Source organism: Diceros bicornis, chromosome 9 (genome assembly GCF_020826845.1).
Source record: "Diceros bicornis minor isolate mBicDic1 chromosome 9, mDicBic1.mat.cur, whole genome shotgun sequence".
NCBI classification, from domain to species: domain Eukaryota; kingdom Metazoa; phylum Chordata; class Mammalia; order Perissodactyla; family Rhinocerotidae; genus Diceros; species Diceros bicornis.
Genome location: NC_080748.1, coordinates 71,891,781 through 71,912,730, shown reverse-complemented (window position 1 = coordinate 71,912,730; position 20,950 = coordinate 71,891,781). Strand labels below are relative to the sequence as shown.

Genomic DNA, 20,950 nt, shown 5'->3' with positions numbered 1-20,950 from the left:
TAAATATTTCTCCTTGTAGTTCTCTCCCTCCCCTGCCCCCAAATCCTGGAGGGAAAAAAAACAGAAAAAAGCAACATTTCTTGTATTACATATATTAATTACAACTAGATGTATTATACTAGATCTAATTGAAGTAAACTTTAAAGTTCATTGAGCTGAAAACATTTCTGTAATAAAATAGGGACATAGAAAGTCATCACATTTAGCAACATCGATTTAGGCTGACGACATATTCAAGGTGACATTGTAGTGAGTTGTAGAATGAAATTTAGGAAACAGCGTCATAACGTTAGGCCCTGCAGGGGTCATAGTTAAACTCCAAGGCCCCTGATACAGACAGCTTTGGGTTGGAGTCTGTTTCTCTGTTGAGTAGGTGTGTGATTTTGGCTGATTGTCTGAACCTTATAAAGCCTCAGTTCCTTCATCTGTAAAATGGAGATGATACTACTGTCAACCTCATAAGGTTGTTTTGAGGATGAAATGCAGTAAGGATTTTAAAGTGCCAGATTGCTAGATAAGCACTCTATAAATGTTAGAATAATGTTAAAAAAATATTAGCTTTTAGTTATCAAGAGCAGCCAGGTTGGGGTAAAATCATATCCACAAAATGTGACACATTAGAAAGTATCTATGTATGTGATGTCCACTATTTGAGTCGATATTTATATAGGTGCTCTGCATATATATATATATATAAAACAATAAAAATATTCTGTTAGCATAACACAAGCGATATTTTATGTAACATTTGTTTTCACATTAGCTTTTACCAGTTGATGACTTTTGAAAACTTTTAGGCAATACATATTCAAAGGTGTAGCATTGATAAATTCTGGTTTAATATTTTCCCACCTAGATCACTTGAATTTACAAACCGCTCTGCAGTGCCCACAAGCTTATAGTTTCTTCTGGTATTTACTACATTTCTGCCAACTTGGACATTTTCTTTTCAGATTACCTTGACAATCATAGAATAATTATTGTCATATCTTTGTTTTTTCATTTCTCAATTTGGATAACTATATCACTCACTGTGACAGGAGATAAGAAATCATGAGTACAAAGGGATACATGAGGCTAATCGAAATATGGAGACTAATTTATTGAAACTTTCGTGTCTAGAGTTATTTTAGTATTGCCTTTATTTCGAATATATTTTTCAATAACCACATGAGGCAGCATGGTGTTGAAAGAAAGAGCAAAAGGCTGTGAATTGAGATGAGCTTGGTTCAGATTCTACCCGGTCCATTTAACAGCTGAGAGTCCTCAGACCAATTATGTAACCTCAGCCTCAGTTTCCTCATCTGTGAAATGGGGCTAATACTCACTCTGTAGCCTATTGTGAGGATTAGAGATTATCAGTATCAGGCATCCAGAACCGTGCTTGGTGCGTAGACCTTACCGTCCAGGAGCTGATTAATGGGGAGAGAAGCCGTGTACACGCACACAAATTATGCAGCACAATAAGATGAATCTTTCATGAGAAATATAAACAAAGCCTTAGGAACCCAGTAGAAAGAGAGATGACTTCTGACTGGTGAAACTCAGGGATGGTTTCATGGGAGAGAGTGTTTGAGCTGTGCCTGGAGAGATGGGGAGATATTGACACGACATGATAGGAAGCCAATTCCAAATGGAAGCAAAACTGTGAACAAGGTGTGGGACTCCTGCTCTTTGACTCTGGGGTCCAGCCTTCTTTTGCCAGGGCCTCACGTCTGGCCCCCATTAACTATTTCAACAGTCTGCTCAGTGGTGTTTCTACTGTAAGTCTCCGCCATTGATCGCTAAAGGGCATTTGATGTGTTTCTGGCCCAGTGGCATCAAGCCAGCACAGCCATTTCCTGGTTTTCCTCTAGTTGGCATGTCTGCTTTTCAGTGAAAGCAGTCGTAGATGAGATAATTGGTTAAATTTAACTGAGAGGTGACTAACATGAGTAAGAATACCTTCCTCTCGTTGGGAGGAATTGTAATATGTGCTCAGCTCAGGCTTTTCCCATTAACCAAACCAGAAAATCGTGATTAGAAAATTAGCCTGACTGGGATTCTACTTCAAATCCTTTGACATGTTTTTCCCATCTGAGGCTTGTCCATAAATAGTTTGCAGAGTCAACAACACACTTGAAGTTCTGTCAGATGTGGAGAGAGTCTATTTCTTATTCCCTAACTGGGCTAAACGAAGGAGTGGATTTTAAGTGCCTTTTCTACAAAATGGCTAAGATTGCTGTGCTAGAACATGGTGCTATTTGAGAAGGAAAACAAAACAGCATGAAATCAAGGCATAAAAAACTAAGGGGAACACTTTGCAAGGAGTGTCAACCGTGTAACGGATGCTGAGTAAACAGTGTGTGAGTGTGAGTGTGAGTGTGTGTGGGTGTGGAAGGCTGAGAACCTGGCTTAAAATACCTCATTGTTTTCATGAAAACCAAAAGCATGAGATAGTATTAACTTCTGAGCTCAGCAGAGAAATAGTGTGAAATAGTGAATTTTCAGGATAGAGTGATTGCTGTCTTTCAGCTGATGCAGTCCAGTTAGGCTCTGAGTATGCAGGGAGCTCTGTGTGCCTGTGTCTTTGTGGTTTGTTGGGATGGGTTATGGAGACGCTTGTTTTCTCTTCTCCACTGGTGGTGTGTTTCGCATATGGTGATTCACACTGAATCAGACTGAATGGGGTCCTACTGTTGGATCAGAAAATGTCAGTCGCCAACAGCAAACCACAGTTAATCACGTGCTTTTTCTGTGTATGGAGCCTGTCCCCGTGCTTGCTTCTTTGGAGTCTCAGCATCCGTGAGTTCAGGAATTCTGGTTTCTCCAGCACATTTTGTCGAAGGGGAAAATGAGACTTAGGGAGGTCAAAGGGCTTATCACAGAGATCGTAATGTGCCACTTGCTTTCTCTCGAAATCTGCTCAAGTAGAAACAAAGAAATGAGGCCTTCATCTGTGGAGAGCACTGCTGTTGTGTATCCTGTGTCGATACTTGTGAGTTTTAGTAGACAACCAACATCTCCCCCAGCCTCTGCTTGTCTCTGCCAGCATCTGCCTGGTGACAATTATAGGCGATATAAGTAAAGATTTCTAGTATAATATTGTGGAACTTAAACGTGATTGTTATCCTGTCATTTTGGGGATGTTGTCGTCATCTTTTTTTCCCCAGGTACTGTGATTTGTCCATTTTTTTCTTAAGTAATATTCAGATATAACTTTTGATAGATTCCTGGTAGATCCTAAAATCTGAACAACTTCTCCTCCTTGGCTTTGAGTTTTCCTGGCTTGCACAGAATGAGCATCTGCTTAGTTCAGCTGATCTGCTCGGTGTCCCTCGAACACTGTTCCTTTCCCTTTGGCTTTTCCTGCCTGGACTCCTCTTCTTTCTTGTACAGATCTTATCTGTCGCCCTATCACTGTGCCTTACGTGTCACTGTGAAGACCTGGGTCAGGTGTCATCCCTTCTCTGTGACAAGCTGAGGCAGAGGTCAGTAAAATAGCTAGCTAAGACTCACTTATTCCTCCATAAAATAAGTGCTGTGGCTTTAAAAGTCATGCACGTGCTAACAGCTCTCCTATTTGTACCTCTAGCACAGACCTTTGGGCTTGTTTATCCAGCTGCAACCAGTAGGCATCTCAGCTTGCCCATAACTGAAATCTCCTAAACCTGCATCCACCATCTTCCCCAACTCAGTAAATGGCGATCCTCTTCTTCCCCTTTCTCATGCCAAAAACAATGTACTCCTCCTCTTCTCTTAGAACCCAGACTCATCTCGTTGGCAGGTCTTATAGACTTTACCTTCAGAACTTGTCCAGAATGTGACCACTTCTTCCTGTGTCCACTGCTCCCACTTTGGTCTTTGCCACTGTCATCTGTCGCCTAGATTATTGCGGTAGCCTCCTCACTTGTATCCTGCCTTCATCTTTGCCCTTTACCATCTGTTTTCCAAAAAGAAGCAAGAGTGATTCCCTAAAAACCTAAGCTAGATCATGTCAGTCTTCCCCCGAGGTCTCTCCCCACTTCACTTGGAGTGAATCCATGGCCCGTCCTGCTTATGTCTCTGCTCTCATCCCCCCATTCCTTACTCACTCTGTTCCAGCTCTACTGGCCTCCTTGCTAGTCTTGGAACACCTTGGGCATGCATCTGCCCCATGGCCCTTGCACTCGCTCATCCCTCCACACAGAACACTCTTTCTCCAGATCTGCGCAGGCCCACTCTACCCTTCAACAGGTATCTGCTAAACCTCCTCTGATCAGAGCCCTTCCCGACCCCCACGTAAATGTACTTTCTCTGCCTCACTCTGTCTCCCTAAGCCGGCCCCCTTTTTCTTCTTAGTACTTGTGCTAAGTACTAAGTAATTCTTCATATTGTTAATTTCCCACCATGGAAACCCTAGGGACTTCGTATTCTTCATTGCTGAATTCATTGTGCCCAGAACAATGCCTGACATAGGTGCTCAATAAATATCTATTAAAATGATTAAGTGCATAAATGCTGTGAAGAGAACTACAGAATAGCAACAAAAAGTCCTGAGAGTTTTCGAAAGGTTCAAGGTTACCGTTTAGTCACTATGAAGTATTTCCATTGCTATTGATCAAATACATGTATTAAGAACTAATGCCAAAAGTTTAGGATGACAGAAGAATGTATTTTAAGTTGTTTTCTTTTTCTTTTTTTTCTATCTCCGTATAGGATTTACAGCTTTTGGAAGATGGAGATCTAACTGTGATAGGAGATCGAGGAGCCACGCTGAGTGGAGGGCAGAAAGCCCGGGTCAACCTGGCAAGGTAAATCGCATTTCAGTTGCCGTTCTGCACATGCCTCTTATGCTGCTTCTAGTGGTGGTGAACTTGTAGACCCCGCTCACTGGGTGGAGGGCACTGTGTGAAGCCCTAGTTTTGGATTATTTCATTGGCTCTTGGAATGAACATTATCTGAGCTGTTGAACACTATGATGATTGAGAGCTGAGATCCAGGGAGTGTGAAGCATTCTTCTGTCTGATATCTCCTTCCATTTTTTAGAGCAGTGTATCAAGATGCAGACATTTACCTCCTGGACGATCCTCTCAGTGCCGTAGATGCAGAAGTCAGCAGGCACTTGTTTGAACTGTGAGTTTGCTCGTGTTTTCTGTCATTTCTACTTCCAAGAATCCTGTAGAGTGGGCTGAGGAAGGCCTTGTGCTTCAGAAGATTCAGCTCGCTCTACGCGGGTATCCCTCTTTCTCCTCCCTTCCCTTACACAAAAGATCCATTTTAGGATAATTTTGCGTAAATATAAGGTCAAGATAGGAAAATACAGAAGGTGCTTACAGTGTGTGGAGGTGAGTGGAGAATGTGCTTTAGGGAGTTAAGACATAGATGGCAAATTTACTCCTGCTCCTTTCACTTGATATCCAGGACACAGTGGATGGGTCAGACCCCAGGAATAAGAAAGATGATGTGCAGCTTTTAAATTGAAGAGTGGAACGCAGTAACCTGGGACTTGGCTGCCAGTCATTTCCTCCATTATTTGTTTGTGGCACATTAGAAGTGAAGTTTTCAGTCCCACCATACGGCTTCCATGGAAAGGCATTGTTACGCTTGTTATGCTGAAGGTTTGGAAATACTTAGTGAAGTCTAGAATTTAAGAATGGTTTGTTCCTTATCAGAGTATGGCTTCAAGAATTTAATGTTGTTTCATGGATTCTTGCTCAAGTTACTACTTAAGACCCACAAATGTGGGGTTAACTTGAATTTGAAAGTAGGTGTCTAAAATCTGGCTTAACTTCTGACTCTCACTTTGTGTTCTGGAATTTGTTTTCTTTGGCTCTTGCTTAGCCACTGAGCCACTGAAGTAGCACAACAGTGGAGTCTTTTCTGTGTATATTATAACCTAACGTATGCTGACGGACGCTTCCTATGTAGTCTAGACTGGCCTCTGTGAAAGCATCGTGAACTTGCTCTTGCTAAAACAGCACCACATGTACCCCACAGTTATCTTGCTGTTGTTCACTTTGTTAAAGCCGATGAGCCCTTTCAGGTGCACCTACTGAAGCCCTACTGTGTGCACTGAGATTGATGCTATTACAAATGTTGTTGCACAAACATCTTAGCTTACAAAGGAGGACAATAAGCCAAGAGAGGGTGAGGACCCATACTGGGCAGAATAAGGGAGACCAGGTTTAGATCTTGTTCCTGCCCCTGAGAAATTTGTCCCTACATGGAGTTTGCCAAGACAAATGCGTGGGACAAGTTCAGCATACTCAAGGCTGAAGTGGGTTTTGCTGATAGGTTAATGAATGCTAAATGGAAGTAGAAGTGGGTAGCTATAGGCATTCAGCTTAAATTGGAAAGCTCACTATGGGCTGGGCTTGGCAGGAAGTGCCCTGTGGTCCTACAGGCTGGGAAGGGTTTGTAGAGGCTGAGGAATGGATTTAGTTCCTTCTGCTAAAGCGAATAGTAGGGCCGGCCCCGTGGCTTAGTGGTTAAGTGCGCGTGCTCCGCTGCTGGCGGCCCGGGTTCAGATCCCGGGCACGCACTGACGCACCACTTGCCCGGCCATGCTGAGGCCGCGTCCCACATACAGCAACTAGAAGGATGTGCAGCTATGACATACAACTATCTACTGGGGCTTTGGGGGGAAAAATAAATAAATAAAATTATAAAAAAAAAAAAATAAAGCGAATAGTAGATGTAAAGGTGTGGAAGAAGCAAGGCCTGTGAAAAGATCAGCAGGCAGGGCCTCCTCAGGTGGAGGATGCAGGCTGTACAGCAGACAGAAAGCTATTTGGAAATACTCACCGTAAGGTCTTGTGTTAGTTTGCTAGGGCTGTGTCTTTGTCTGCTTGGGCTGCTATATAACAGAATACGATAGACTGGGTAGCCTGTAAATAACAGAAATTTATTTCTTGTGGTTCTGGAGGCTGGGAAGTCCAAGATCAGGGCAGATTTGGTGTCTGGTGAGGGCTTGCTTCCTGGTGTATAGATGGCCCTCTTCTTGCTGTGTCCTCACATGGCAGAAGGGGGGAGCCAGCTCTGAGTTCTCCTTTATAAGAGCACAAGTCCCATTCATGAGGGCTCTACCCTCATGACCTAATCACCTCCAAAGGCCCCACCTCCAGATACCATCACACTGGGGATTAAGTTTCAATATTTGAATTTTGGAGGACTCAAACATTCAGTCTATAGCAGGCTGCCTTTACAAAGTATACACACAGGGTGGATTAAACAATAGAAATCAATTTTCTCACAGTTCTGGAGGCTGGAAGTCCAAGATCAAGGTGTCGACAGGTTTCCCTAGAGGCCTCTCTCCTTGGCTTCCTTCTCACTGTGTCCTCACATGGTCTTTCCTCAGTTCACGTGCACCCCTGGTGTCTCTCTCCTTATGGCCTAATCTCTTCTTCTAAGGACACCAGTCAGGTTGGATGAAGGCACCCCCCCTCCCCAATCCGGCCACATTTTAACTTAATTACCACCTTAAAGGCCCCTTTTCCAAATTCTAAGGTCCTGGAGGTTAAAGTGTCAGCGTGTGCATTTGGGGGGACACGGTTCATTCACAACAGGTCCTAAATAGCAAAGTCAAGAGATCTGAGCAGTCAGTGATGTGAGAGTGAGACAGTGTGAGGTGGCTCTGAGCTCTGGATCCCTGGCGCTGGGACTCCCCGTCATCCACTAAGCAGGGGTCCTGGCCGTTTCTCCACCAGCTTGTGTATGTACAATGTGCATAGTGTTGGGGTGCTGAAAATGCTCTGGAGATGGATGGTGGTGATGGTTGCACAACAGTGTGAGTGTACTTAATGCCACTGAGCTGGATGCTTAAAAATGGTTAAAATGGTAAATTTTATCTTGTGTATATTTTGCCACAATAAAAAAAAAAGTGCACAGTAGTGTTGAATCTTTCAGAACGCAGAGAACAGGGCAGCTGACGCTGGTGTGGCCTCCAGCTCTCTGATCTGACTCCCTTTTCTGCTTCCTCCTGATTATGACTCGATGAATTTTTCCTCTGGCAGAAAAGTGCCTTGTGGCTTGTTACTGAGCTCAGGGACAGGGTGCTGCTGCGGTAACAGAGGAGGGCCCCCCCCCACCGCCCCAACCCTCGGCATTGTGAGTAGCTCAGCCTCCCTGGTCCCCATGCCCCACCCTGAACTCGTGAATGTCTGTCACCCGGTCTTGTCTGCACGAGTTCTCCATGACTCCAAAAACGGTTTCTGCTGGCCATTGCATTCGTGTCAGTAGGAACGAGAGAGGAAGGCATTCTAATTGCTGAATATCAGCATGCTTATCACAGAAGCTCCCCCAGTTCTTTGAACACAGGAGGTATTTATCAAGTCTTCTCGCACCTTTCGGGTTTAACGACTTTGGATATACACTTGATAGAAGCAGGCTTGTTAAAATTGTTGTTTGCTAATCAGAACCACATTCTTTGGGGAAACTTAGGGCAGGGAGCACGAATGCAATTTAGGAAATCACTCAGCAGCAACTGGAGAATGTTCTCAACGAGTTAGAAAATTGGATTGAACAATATGCTATGAAAGATGGCGGTTGTGTGGAAGCTTGGTAATGTGAAGTGTTTTGTATTAAAAGTGAATGAATTACACTTCCACTTGCCGTTAACAGTTTACTTCAGTCGTGAATATATATCCGAGGTTATTAAGGTTTGTAAGTTTTACAACTGTATGTTGTAAACGTTAAGTGGATTCTATCACATACAGCGTGTTAGGGGCCCCTAGATGAACTGATTCCACTGGAATTGGTGTCTAGCTATGGATCCTATTGTAGTTTAGAAAGCCCCATGTGACCAGACTCCCCATATCACCAGACACCCCCGCCTCCTGAGGAATCAGTTCTTTGTAATCAGACTCCCTCACTGCTGCCTACTCAGTTCACCCTTCCTGCTTCAACATTCACAGACTCCCCTTCACGTTCAGAATGCAGCTCCAAGTCCTCAAAGGCACACAAGTTCTTTGCTGTCTGCCCCATTCGCCCGTCCACCACGTCCTCACACAAACTCAGTATTCCAGCCATGCTGGCTTTGTGGAGGGCCCTGAATGAGGTGAGCCCTTTCTCATATCTGTCTGTACAGAAACTGTTCTTTCTGTCTGAGAGCCAGGGGACAGTGTGTAGGGCAATGAAGGAAGATGAAAGGTGCAGACCCCACCTTGCCGCCTTTCCCTCTGGGGGGAATCATGCTCTTCCTGACCTCCCACTGCCCTCAGTGGTTATACTTGATCATTTACGCATCCTCCACTAAACTGAATGCACCAAGGCGCCTTTGCACAGCATGTTTCTGTCTCAGAACCACTGCACCTGCTGTACCTTCTTCCAGGCATGTTTCCCCAGATAGTCTCATGGCTCACGTGTCACCTCCATCCAAGATAGCAACTCTCAAGCACGCATCACAACCCGCTAGTGTGTTTTCTGTATTCGTTTAATGTGTCTCCCTCTCCACGATGCAGAATATTGCCTGTTTTCTTGACCAGTGGATGTATTCTCAGCACTTAGAACAGTGCCTGGCACCTCAACAAATGTTGGTTGGTTGGATGAATGAAGGTAGTGACTCTGTTTTTCTTATATGTATCACCTTCACCACGGTATGTGATATCTCATAACAGTCCTTGTGTAGGATAAGAGTTCAACAACTCGTTGCTGAATCAGTTATTTTATATGGCCTGACTTGGAAATTTTTACTCTTAAAATTAGGAAAATACAGTATTTTCCTGGAGTTTTTGATGAACAGCATAATATAGAAAAAAATCAAAAGCCATCAACTGATAACATCATTGTAATTATTTATATTACCTCATCTGTGATGGAATGTTAAGAAGAAAACATTTTTAAACTTTTGAGTTGACCCATCTCTGGCATAGCAACCCATCAGATTAGGTTAACATCCGCCTTCAGGGATTAAAGACAGGTAATTTTGAGTTAAAGAGAAACAATTCCATTAAAAGTTTTAGTACTAAGCCTGAAGAGGGCTTTACTGGGTTAAGAAACTTAGGTATGAAAGCCAAACAAAGACGTGTCAAAGGGGAAAAAGTAATCCATTTGGACTTGAATGAAGCTATAGTACATGCATCTGCATCCTGGTCCATCTACATTCTGATCATAGGCCCAGTCTCAAAAGTGTACCCTTAGAACTTTCTATCCTGAATCCAAAGCAAATGGCCTCTTGTGGGTTAGGGGGAGAGTGGAGAATGGAGCCAACATTTACTGAGGGATTAGTGCTTTTATTTCTCAGAACGTACCAGTGAGTTGACATTAGCCATAGTTTGAGATGGAGAAAATGAGGTTGAGAGGTTTAGTAGCTCATCTGACATTGTTGGGCTAGTTAGAGGTAGAGCAGGGATTTGAACTCCAGTCCAGGTGCCTCCAGAACCTTTGATCTGACCCACGTCAGCAGGTTGAGTTGTGCCCTGTGTTCCTGAGATTTACTCTGCGTGGGCCTTGGGGAGCCCGGCCTGTGGTCACTGGGGCCTGGCATCTGGCTACTTGTGTGCCTGGAGGGGTTGCAGACCATGGTGGGATGCAGGCTGGGGCTGAGTTCCTGGGGGTCTGCATTTGAAACATAGGAGCACTTTGAGGGGTTACTGTAAAAACAAGACTCTAAGGTTGAATACTAAGGTGGGTCTTGGCTAGGAGAATTGGCGTGTCCTTTGACCCATTGGATGATTTTCTACTATGATTTGGGCCATTTGGATTCTGTTCTTTCATTTTCATATTCAGAAGGTTTATCAGTCCTAATGAAAGATTTGCTTCCTGGATGGGACTGGGAATATTGTAGGGACTGAACAAGGCTGTGCTAGTGTTCATTTTGTACCTAATATTTTTTGGCAAAGGTTACCGAGAAGCTGAGGCTTTTTAATTCTGGTTAATATGTGCATCATAAATTATCATAAATAATCATCTAGGAAACTGTCTAAGAAAAATGTACACATTTTTATATGACAAACCCCTCCCTCTCCTATTCCTCTACAGTGATAAAATAATTAGTATTTTAGTCCAGTCAGGTTTTAGAATCTCAGCATTGGTCAATTGTTTTTCATCATGAACTATATAAATAATTGTTAAGTTGAATTTTAGGAAAAAAATCTTAGTGGTTGCTGCCTCCTGCCCTGGACTGCTTTTTAGAATTTCTTAGTGGAGCTAGACTCAAGTTTGCTGCTGCTGAATTTGAGGATTTAGTCACGTTAATTGATTTATATTTGTATTTGATTTGTATTTTTGTTGGTATTTAAACTACAGGTTTTTGAAGACTGTCTTGTCTTTGTCTTGTTATGTTTTCAAAATGTATGTTTTTCAATTTGGAGCACCCCTATTAATGTGCTTTTGCATGCTGTACCTTTTACATTTATAGGTGTATTTGTCAAACCTTGCATGAGAAGATCACAATCTTAGTGACTCATCAGTTGCAGTACCTAAAAGCTGCCAGTCAGATTCTGATATTGAAAGATGTAAGTAATTTCTAGAAGTCTGTAGAACTTGCTAGCACTCAGATGTGTTGAAGGCAAGGCCTCCCAGCAGGTCACTCTCCTTGGGTTCATGTAAACTCCCTCCTCTTCCTCAATTTTATGTTTTTTTCTTCTCAGAGCTGGTACTTTTGCCTTTGAGAATTAATCCACAGACAGGTAGAAATGTCACTATTACATTCTAAGCCATATAAACCCTGAAGTATATAAAATTGCTACCTCAACGTTACTAAATTGTAACTGTTCTAGTGAAATTGTTAGGGATAATGATGCTATTTTATTTAGAACCTTTTGTTTTCCTCTTCCATTACTTAATTCATTATTTGAAAATTAGAGATGCTAAGACGTGATTGTATCCATTTGATTGTCATATGCAGTTTCCCTAAAGAGCATCTTCCGTTAATAACAGAAGCATGGTTGGATAGCCCAGCACCCCTTGGTCAGAGGTGCTCACCCTCCTGGGAGAGCCGGTTGCTAGCTTACTGCACAGGTCTTTTTCCATGTCTGATACGTATGAGAGCCTGTGCAGCAGTAAGGCAAGTCCTTGCCATCATGGGGCTTCCATATGTATGAGGATAGATGCAACGAAAGAGATAGAGGGGTAGGGGCTGATATCATGACTGCCTCCCTGAGGAGGTGGTACCTCACGAGACCTGAGTGACATGAAGGTACTGGCCATGCAGTCACCTGGGGGAGTGGCATCTGAGGCAGAGGGTCCAGCGGTGGGTCCTAAGGAAGGAACTGACTTGGCATGTTGGAGGAAGGCCAGTGTGTCTGAGGCAGAGTGAGCAGGGGGAGCGTGGAGGGAGGTGGTCTCAGAGCAGTGGGCAGCAGTCCCGGAAATGGGATGGAAGCCACTGGACGGTCCAGAGCAGAGGGGTGATATGGTCTGACGCGTGATTTTAAAAGACCCCTCTTGATGTTCGCTGGAGGGGCAACAAGAGAAGCAATTAGAAGTCTAAGTAAAGCGCAGAAGACAGAAGTATGGGCTTAGGCTAGTGTATCAGTTTCTAGAACTGCCATAACGAAGTACCACAAACTGGGTGGCTTAAAACAACAGAAATTTATCGTCTCACCATTCGGGAGGCCACAAATCCGAAATCAAGGTACTGGCAGGGCCGTGCTCTCACTGAAGGCTCTAGGGTGGAATCCTTCCTTGCCTCTTCTGGGCAATCTTGGCATTCCTTGGCTTGTACTGCAGCACTATAATCTCTGTCTCTGTTGTCACATGGCATTGTCCCTGTGTCTGTCTGAGTCTTATCTCTTCTTATAAGGACATCAGTCATATTGGATGTTAGGGCCCATCCTACTCCCATATGACCTGATCTTACTTAACATGATTACATCTGCAAAGACCCTGTTTCCAAATAAGGTCACATTCACAGGTGTCATGTTGAGGACTTGAACACATCTTTTTGAGGGAGCTGCCATTCAACCCACTACAGCTAGTATGGTTGGGGAGGTGGAGGTTGGTGAGAACTTTTCGGGCTCTGGTTGCTTGATGCATCGCTGCTCAGCTTCTTTGCCTCTGTGCCTCAGCGCCTCCGTCGTTAAACCACCTTGTCTGTTTCAATAGGCCCTTGGTCAAATCCCTCACTTCATCAGGTGAATTTCTGCCCGAAGAAAGATTATAAAAATGCGGAACCTCTGTCTCTTTAGAAGCAGTTCCATGTATCGACTCCTCCCCCTCTCGTCCAGGAGTAGGGAGCTCAGAGTCCTCAAACTGGAGAACAATTAATCTCATGCAGAGGGGTGAAACTAGCGTGGTAAAACCCCAGTGTTGGCAGTGTTATGAGCAGAAGAATAACCTGTTTAGCCAGTGCCTAGGTATTTTGGGGTCCCCTTATTGCTTCTTTTGAGGATATTTTAATGGCTGCCCCCTCGCCCCCTCTTGGAATTGTCAGTGCTTGGCTGCTGAGTAAAATTTCTCCCTAAAACACTAGTCGTTCCTGTGCATCTTACGGATGCTAGGTGGTAATTTCGTCAAATAAGGTGTATGAATTTTGCCGTCCCACGTCGAACAAGACACAGTGTATCATGAATAATTTTTTGATTCTGCAGTATCAAATGGTTCCCAAAATCTTCACTGGGTTTTCTCAGTGGACCGACCACCTCAGGGAATAGGACGAGGGTGGTACCAGGTAGGGTCGTGGGCCGCCTTCCTCCACCTGACCTGCTTTAACCAGAGCTGCCCTCCTTTGATTTGTTTTGCATCCTAGGATTTTGCCTCATATTTTGTTTGCCACTGAGTAAATTAGCTGAGTCTTGTTTCATGGGGTGAGAAAAGAGTGAAAACACCTGCACATTATTTTCTGTAACTTCGTGAGGAAGGGAAACCTTGCCATGAAGTGTCACGTGTGTTCAGAGGAAAGGATTTGGTTGGCTATAGCTTGAGCAGTTGCCTGATTTGGGAAAGCCTTGGCTGCTTGTGATTGGTTGTTCTTAAGTTTCATTTTCTCAGATTTGAGAGCGTTGACTCTGGCTCAGGTTTTGGTTTGCTTTCATAGGTATCAAGGCTTTATAGCCACCTCTGCCTGCTGGCCTCGTTGTGTGATTACTTGAACATGTAGAATGTTGAATTTGCAGTTGGGAATTTCCTGAATTTGTGGGGCAGTTTTAGATTAAAGACCATGAAGATGCCACTCATGGGTCCCGTGTCCAGGGCTGGTTCCCACACGTCTTATCCCAGCGGGGCACATGATCTATGATGACGGTCAGCAAAGAGTTGAGGAGTAACTCTTACCTGTGTTGGATGTGCTTTTGCTCACCTCTGTGTCTATCTCAAGTTTCTTCCCTGGAACATTCTCTCCAGTTGACTCTGTTCTTTTAGATTCTTCTTGTTACACGAGGCTCATCTCAATTTCCATGTTACCTTAAAAGCCTGTACTGATACTCTCACCAACATCTGTGCTTTTTCTTCTTTAAGTGCCCACGGTAGTTGTGTTAGTGACCTCCAGTTTTAACGCGTGATTCCACATTTATATCCTCCGGCACACAACATAGGGTTCAGCAGAGAACAGCACGCTCAGTTCTGTGTCGAGTTGAATTGAGCTAGATTTGTCAACCAGGATTTCAGACCTAAGGATAATTTTCTCACAAAAATCATAATTTAAGACCAGTTAACTTTTCTTGATTAGTATATTGTTAGATTATTATTATCAAATGCAAATGTTCTCCTTTCAAATTCTTATTTTTATTTTAGGGCAAAATGGTGCAAAAGGGGACTTACACTGAGTTTCTGAAATCCGGGGTAGATTTTGGTTCCCTTTTAAAGAAGGAAAATGAGGAGACTGAACAATCTCCAGTTCCAGCAACTCCCACCCAGAGGAATCGGACCTTCTCGGAGTCTTCGGTTTGGTCTCAACAGTCTTCTAGACCCTCATTGAAAGACGGCACTCCAGAGGTCCAAGATGTAAGTTTCTCATCTTGGCAACATGCCCTGGTTATTCCCGCTCTTAGTGGCCTCAAGATCTTCAGTCTACACCGCTCATGATATCTTTGTTGGTCCCAAAGTAGATTCTAAGGTCCCAAGGCCTTATTCCATGGAATTGGTAGAATTGAAATAGAACAAAAGGAGCAAACCTGGTTGTGATTCTCCTTTGGGTGTCAGATGAAGAATCTCATGGAGGACAGTAGTGGGTGTACCGCTATACATTCCTAGGTGTATGCGGCTCACCCTGTTAGAACTCTTGAATTTATTATAGGTAACTCCTGCTTGTTCTGATGGCCCTAGGTTTCTCTTTTGCATCCAGAGGCTTAATTTGAAGACCCCTTCAGACTGAGTCCTGCTGTGGCCCACATTAAATCAACTACTTTTCTTATATGTTGGAATTTCTGGCACTGCAGGTGACTGCTGGTGTTATTTTGCCCCCTGTCAGATGGTTTGTGATAGGCCAGAAGTAGGATCTGCAAAGGACTTGGAACCCAGTAGACACTGTAGAGTTAGTTCTCATCTTCCTTTCTTACCCTTCAAGGTGGAGAACCACATCTTATCCTTCTTTGATTCCCCAATGGCCAGCACAGAGCCAAGGACATCCTGGGCTCATGTGAATCTATAATGCATTCTAAGTCCTCCAGACAGAAACGCACTAGATCTTCCTTAAAAATATACATGGGTATTCCTCAATATCTAAATTCTACTATCAAAATCTAGGAGCCTGGATGATCTGATAAGTGTTCAGGTTAGTCCCTCACATGCCAAATTCAGAAATCACTCTCTGAAATTCAGAAACCAAATAGATTCGGATCATGTGCTCTCCCTTGCTATCTAAACTCTAATTACTCCGACTCGCTGTTGAATTCAGTTTACTGTATTCAGCCAATATTTTGAGCCCCTACTATGTTTTATGTTTCCATCATTAAGCTACACAAATAATCTAGGTTAGCTTATTAAATTAAATCTAAATTAGCTTAAAATACATTAGCTCCATATCATTTTATGTATTATTTTGGTACAAGCTTCATGCGTTTATACTTGGATTGAGTATGTTGTGCACATGCTGGAAATCATGATCTACTTTAAGCAAAGCAACAATGAATAACTGTGTGCGAATGATATTTCCTTGTTTCTAATAGATTCCTAGAAGTGAGGTGGCTGTGTCCAAGGGTAAAAGCATGTATGGTTTGGCTAGATATTTCCACACCCTTCTCCGTAGGAGATGTACCATTTTGTCCTCCTACCAACGTACGAAACCAGTGCCTGTTTTCCCATGGCTTTGCCAATGGAGCACTTTGTTTACCTTCTGAAATTTTTGGGTTCATCGTTTAAACTTTTGTCTCTCACTGCCTTCTTTCCTTTCTAGACTGAGAATGCACAGGTTACGCTGTCAGAGGAGAGCCGTTCTGAAGGAAAACTTGGTCTTAAGACCTACAAGAGTTACTTCAGAGCTGGTGCTCACTGGCTTGTCATCATTTTCCTTATTCTGCTAAACCTCATAGCTCAGGTAACTAAGGACATTTTGTTTGTACCCTCAGTTGATATTTACAGTACTGTTTATACTATATACAGTCACACGCCACATAATGACGTTTTGGTTAACAGTGGACCACATATATGACGATGGGCCTATAAGCTCAGTACCATGTAGCCCAGGTGTGTAGTGGGCTATACCATCCAGGTTTGTATAAGTGACACAGAGGAGGAAGAAATTTTCCTCTACCCTTCTAGGTTCTTCTAGCTGGTCTGAGAATTAAATTGACATCAGACAGATTAACAGGAGAAAAACAAACAAAAGTTTAATGTTATGTATAGATGGGAGAAAGCCAGGAAAACCAAAATGGCCAAAGCCCTCACCTTAAATACCATCCTCAGCTAAAGACAAAAGAAGGTGCTGGGGATGGGGAGAGTCAGGGACTTCAAAGGGAGGAAGGCAATTCACAGGTAGGTGAAAAGAAGCAAACGATTAGAAAACAAGACATCTTTTCCAAACAGACATAGAAGAACACAGAGGGAGCCCAACAAACAGGCTTTTCTAGGTTCCTCCCCATCTACCGCCTAGTTCCTATTATGCTAAGGTGATAGTTCGCTTCCTGAGACAGGTTTTTTAATCTGTGTTCTTTTAGGCAGTTAAGGGGGAGGTAACAAGAAAAACTTTCTGAGTCTTTTGTTTCTTAAAAATAATCAGCCTAAAGTAATCCTCATGTTAGAGAGACATTAGAGAGACATTTTGGGGGCAGAAATTTTGTTCTCCTTCAGTACACTCTGTGATGCTCACACAACAGCACAATTGCCTAACAACACATTTCTCAGGCGTATCCCCATCGTTAAGCGACCCATGACTGTACTGTGTTTTGCAGTCCACTTGGATTTGCATTGAAATGTGCTGTTTGTGGGGAACAAAATAAGTGATGCTTACTGGTGTCGTGTGTGTGTTACAAAGAACTTCTAGGAAAAAAAGGATGTCTTTTAAAGATTTTAAAATGTAATATGCGTTTACTTGACCTGTTGTTATCTGGGATGTCGGGCTTGGCACAGACCTGAGATGGAAGGATCATCTTTGTTTCTTGGAGACTTTTGATTATCCATTTTAGTGAGTGAGAGTTTTGAGTTGGTAAGTAATGTTAGTGTTTGACTTTTTTGTTTCTTACCCTACTCTAGGTAGCCTACATTCTTCAGGACTGGTGGCTTTCATACTGGTGAGTTATTTCTAGTCTGACGTGAAGTGCTGTAAAATCGACATGAAGCCTCCCTTTCCCTCAGAGTTGGGGAAAGGTGGGGTTTGTTCAGCTTCCACTTCTAATCCTCACTTAGTTTCCCTGAAGAAAAATTAAAGTTCTTGCTGGTGGAGTATGACCCATAATGGTCTCTCCCCATGTCTGATGCTCAGCAGCATCTTCACAATTGTGAGAACTGAAAGTCATGATTCAAATGGAGTTTTTATAAGGTAGACGTACACAGGACTGTGTGAGCTAGGATAGGAATCATTTTCCAGCATAAAACATGTCTCCCAAATCAAGGTTAATTTTTTTTTTTTGCATTTATCTAAATTCCATCTAGAACTTGGTACTTTTTCTCTTTTGTTCCTTAGGGCAAATAAGCAAAGCGCCCTGAACGTCACTGTAAATGGAAAAGGAAATGTAACTGAGACGCTCGATCTTAACTGGTACTTAGGAATTTATTCAGGTAAAGTTTAATCATTTGGTCTATTATCCGAGAGTCGGAGGTGCTTACAATGAACCTGTGTGAGTAACTAGGGCTTCCAGGAGTAATTCAGTAATGTCTTAACAGATTAAGAGTCTGAGTCGCATTTACTCTGTGAATTAATTAGAATAATTATTTTTAAAATCTACTAGAAGAAAGAGGTTGAATGAAGACTCTTAATTTGCTCTATACTGCATTTTGGAAGTTAAACCAGGATTGAGCATTCAGAAAATCAGCCACTGGAAATATGTGGCTATTGTCTATTCTAATAGGTTGCTTTAGCTAAATCTTACATTATTATATGGATGGGCAAGGGGATTAGAAACGGATCCCCACCCTGTGGTTCAGATTGTTCCAATTCTATCTGAATAAACCCTGGCTTTTATTGAACTTGGATGAAATCCTCTGGCAGCCAGGCCCCCCAAATAAAAGCATTATTCCCTTGCAGGTATGCAAAGCTCCCTTCACCAAACTGCTCATCTCTTGGGCTTCACTAATTACTTAAGAGAGAAGCTAAGCAGGGAGGAATCCAGTGTCTGGGAATTAGGATTCCTTCTCTTTCTTACCTCGAGATCACAATGTTATCTCGTTCCCAACTGCGTGATTAATTTAACATTTGGCTCACCAGACTGATATTAACACAGTGCTCTGTTTTCACAAGAGTGCTTAGCATGTGTGTAGCATTACATGCTTTTTAAAGGAAATCCTCATCTAAAATTTTAAATATTCCCGCAGGAAACGCTCATACAAGCTTTCTCTGAAGATAGAGTGAGTTATCTTTGTTAAGAACCCACTCACTGAAATTTGGTATTTAATTTGTTGATCACTTGCTAAGAAATCCATTAGCTGTTTACCTTCCGAACTGGTGGCCGATGCGAGACCTAAAGGGAGAAGGAAAACGGTGGTGTTCTACGTTTATGTAGGATGGCAGGCTAAGGAAAATGCCTGCTGCTGGAATTTAGGAATTTGAGCAGCTTTTAGAGTTTAAGTAACAGTGATGTATCATCTGAAGGGGGAAAAGTACTTGATGGAATATTTATTATAGAGGTTTTCCCCACTCTGTTTAACAGTGTGAGTTCAAGAGATGTTAGGAGAGCTATTTTTTATGTGCATAGTAGGTATTCATTTATGTCATTAATGAAACATAATTTAAATGATTATGTTCATTTAAAAATGATTTGTTTATATGAAACAGTGAAAGATTAGTTGCTCATTTAGATTAATTATCTCACAGTAAAATATAATTTTTTTCTTTTTTTTAATTTATTGCAGTAACATTGGTTTATAACATTGTATAAATTTCAGGTGTACATCATTATACTTCTATTTCTGCATAGATTACATCATGTTCACCACTCAAATACTAATTACAACCCATCACCACACACATGTGCCGAATTATCCCTTTCGCCCTCCCCCCTCCCCCTTTCCCCTCTGGTAACCACCAATCCAATCTCTGTCTCTATGTGTTTGTTTATTGTTGTTATTATCTACTACTTAATGAAGGAAATCATACGGAATTTCACCTTCTCCCTCTGACTTATTTCGCTTTGCATAATACCCGAAATGTCCATCCATGTTGTCACAAATGCCTGGATTTCATCGTTTCTTATGGCTGAGTAGTATTCCATTGTGTATATATACCACATCTTCTTTATCCATTCGTCCCTTGATGGGCACTTAGGTTGCTTCCAAGTCTTGCCTGTTGTGAATAACGCTGCAGTGAACACAGGGGTAATTTGTTTTTTCTTGCAATTCAGTTATTTAAGGGATTTTCTACGTGCAACTTAATGTGCTATTCGTATTTTTTAAAGTTGCTTGGGCATTTTCTACAAGGAAATGGTAATTCATTTCTCCTGTTTCCTATTAATATCACACGCTGGTAGCAAAACATAATTTTAGATCATGGGACATGTAAATAGTAAGATTTGGAATATGGAGAAGGGAAGATCAACTACTTTTTATAATTGTCTTTTTTCTGAGTTTTTAATAGAACTTATAATTGAATTAGGAAAGCATAGAATGAAATTTTAGTTTACACCTCTTTTTTTCATGTAGTTTCTATTTAATGAGAGAAATAAATTATTTTATATTCTTTATAAATATGTTTTGTGAATGCATTAAACTCTCATAGAATCCAGATGCTTTATGGAATAAAATACATACTTTCTTTATAAACCTGCCTGGCATGCTTCAGCATCATAGAAGAAAAGGCAGAGATCCTGTGTCTCTAAGTGATATTTCTTTATTTCAGGTTTAACTGTAGCTACCGTCATTTTTGGCATAGCAAGATGTCTGTTGGTATTCTACGTCCTTGTTAATTCTTCACAAACTTTGCACAACAGAATGTTTGAGTCCATTTTGAAAGCTCCGGTATTGTTCTTTGATAGAAATCCAATAGGTAAGTCCGACACCAAGTTTCTCCATAGATATGTCTTATTAACACATTTAGTATCTGATTACATTTCGGTATTTGAAAATGGAGGAGACGCTTGGAAGAAAATCACTGTGCGTGTTTTGATTCATTTTCTCCAAAAAGCTTCACTGATACATTTCTCCTACCAGAAAGAATCTGAATAGAGGGGGCATACAAGCTTTTATTCCAATTTATGTGTGTGTGGAAAAATAAATGAATGTTCGCTTTGCAGAATGGTTTAGGAGTCCATTTGTTGGGTGGCATATGAAACACCCCACCTTCAATGCAAACATCTTTAAACGTGGTTGGCTAGTTGCTACAACACTGGCTGTATTACATAGCATAATGCTATTATATAGCATTAAGGTCCATCCTTTAGGAAGGACCTTTTTACAAGGAATCTCTCTGACATAAGACAGCCTGGGTGTTTCTTTCTTTCCTTCCCCATCCATTTGTGAAACCACA

General features: G+C 42.2%; 1 protein-coding gene across 6 annotated transcripts in view; it reads left to right on the top strand.

Annotated features, from left to right (window-relative positions):
• ABCC4 (ATP binding cassette subfamily C member 4) overlaps nucleotides 1-20,950 on the top strand; it is a 266,824-nt gene that overhangs the window by 109,554 nt on the left and 136,320 nt on the right. For 5 of the 6 annotated variants that reach the window (XM_058548382.1, XM_058548378.1, XM_058548380.1 and 2 more), the window contains 8 exons: nucleotides 4,678-4,772; nucleotides 5,008-5,094; nucleotides 11,318-11,414; nucleotides 14,632-14,841; nucleotides 16,232-16,372; nucleotides 17,527-17,564; nucleotides 17,957-18,051; nucleotides 20,324-20,470. In XM_058548382.1, the coding sequence (XP_058404365.1) occupies nucleotides 4,678-4,772; nucleotides 5,008-5,094; nucleotides 11,318-11,414; nucleotides 14,632-14,841; nucleotides 16,232-16,372; nucleotides 17,527-17,564; nucleotides 17,957-18,051; nucleotides 20,324-20,470 (910 nt within the window). The remainder of the gene's footprint in view (nucleotides 1-4,677; nucleotides 4,773-5,007; nucleotides 5,095-11,317; nucleotides 11,415-14,631; nucleotides 14,842-16,231; nucleotides 16,373-17,526; nucleotides 17,565-17,956; nucleotides 18,052-20,323; nucleotides 20,471-20,950) is intronic. The other variant, XM_058548381.1, reaches the window with a different exon arrangement.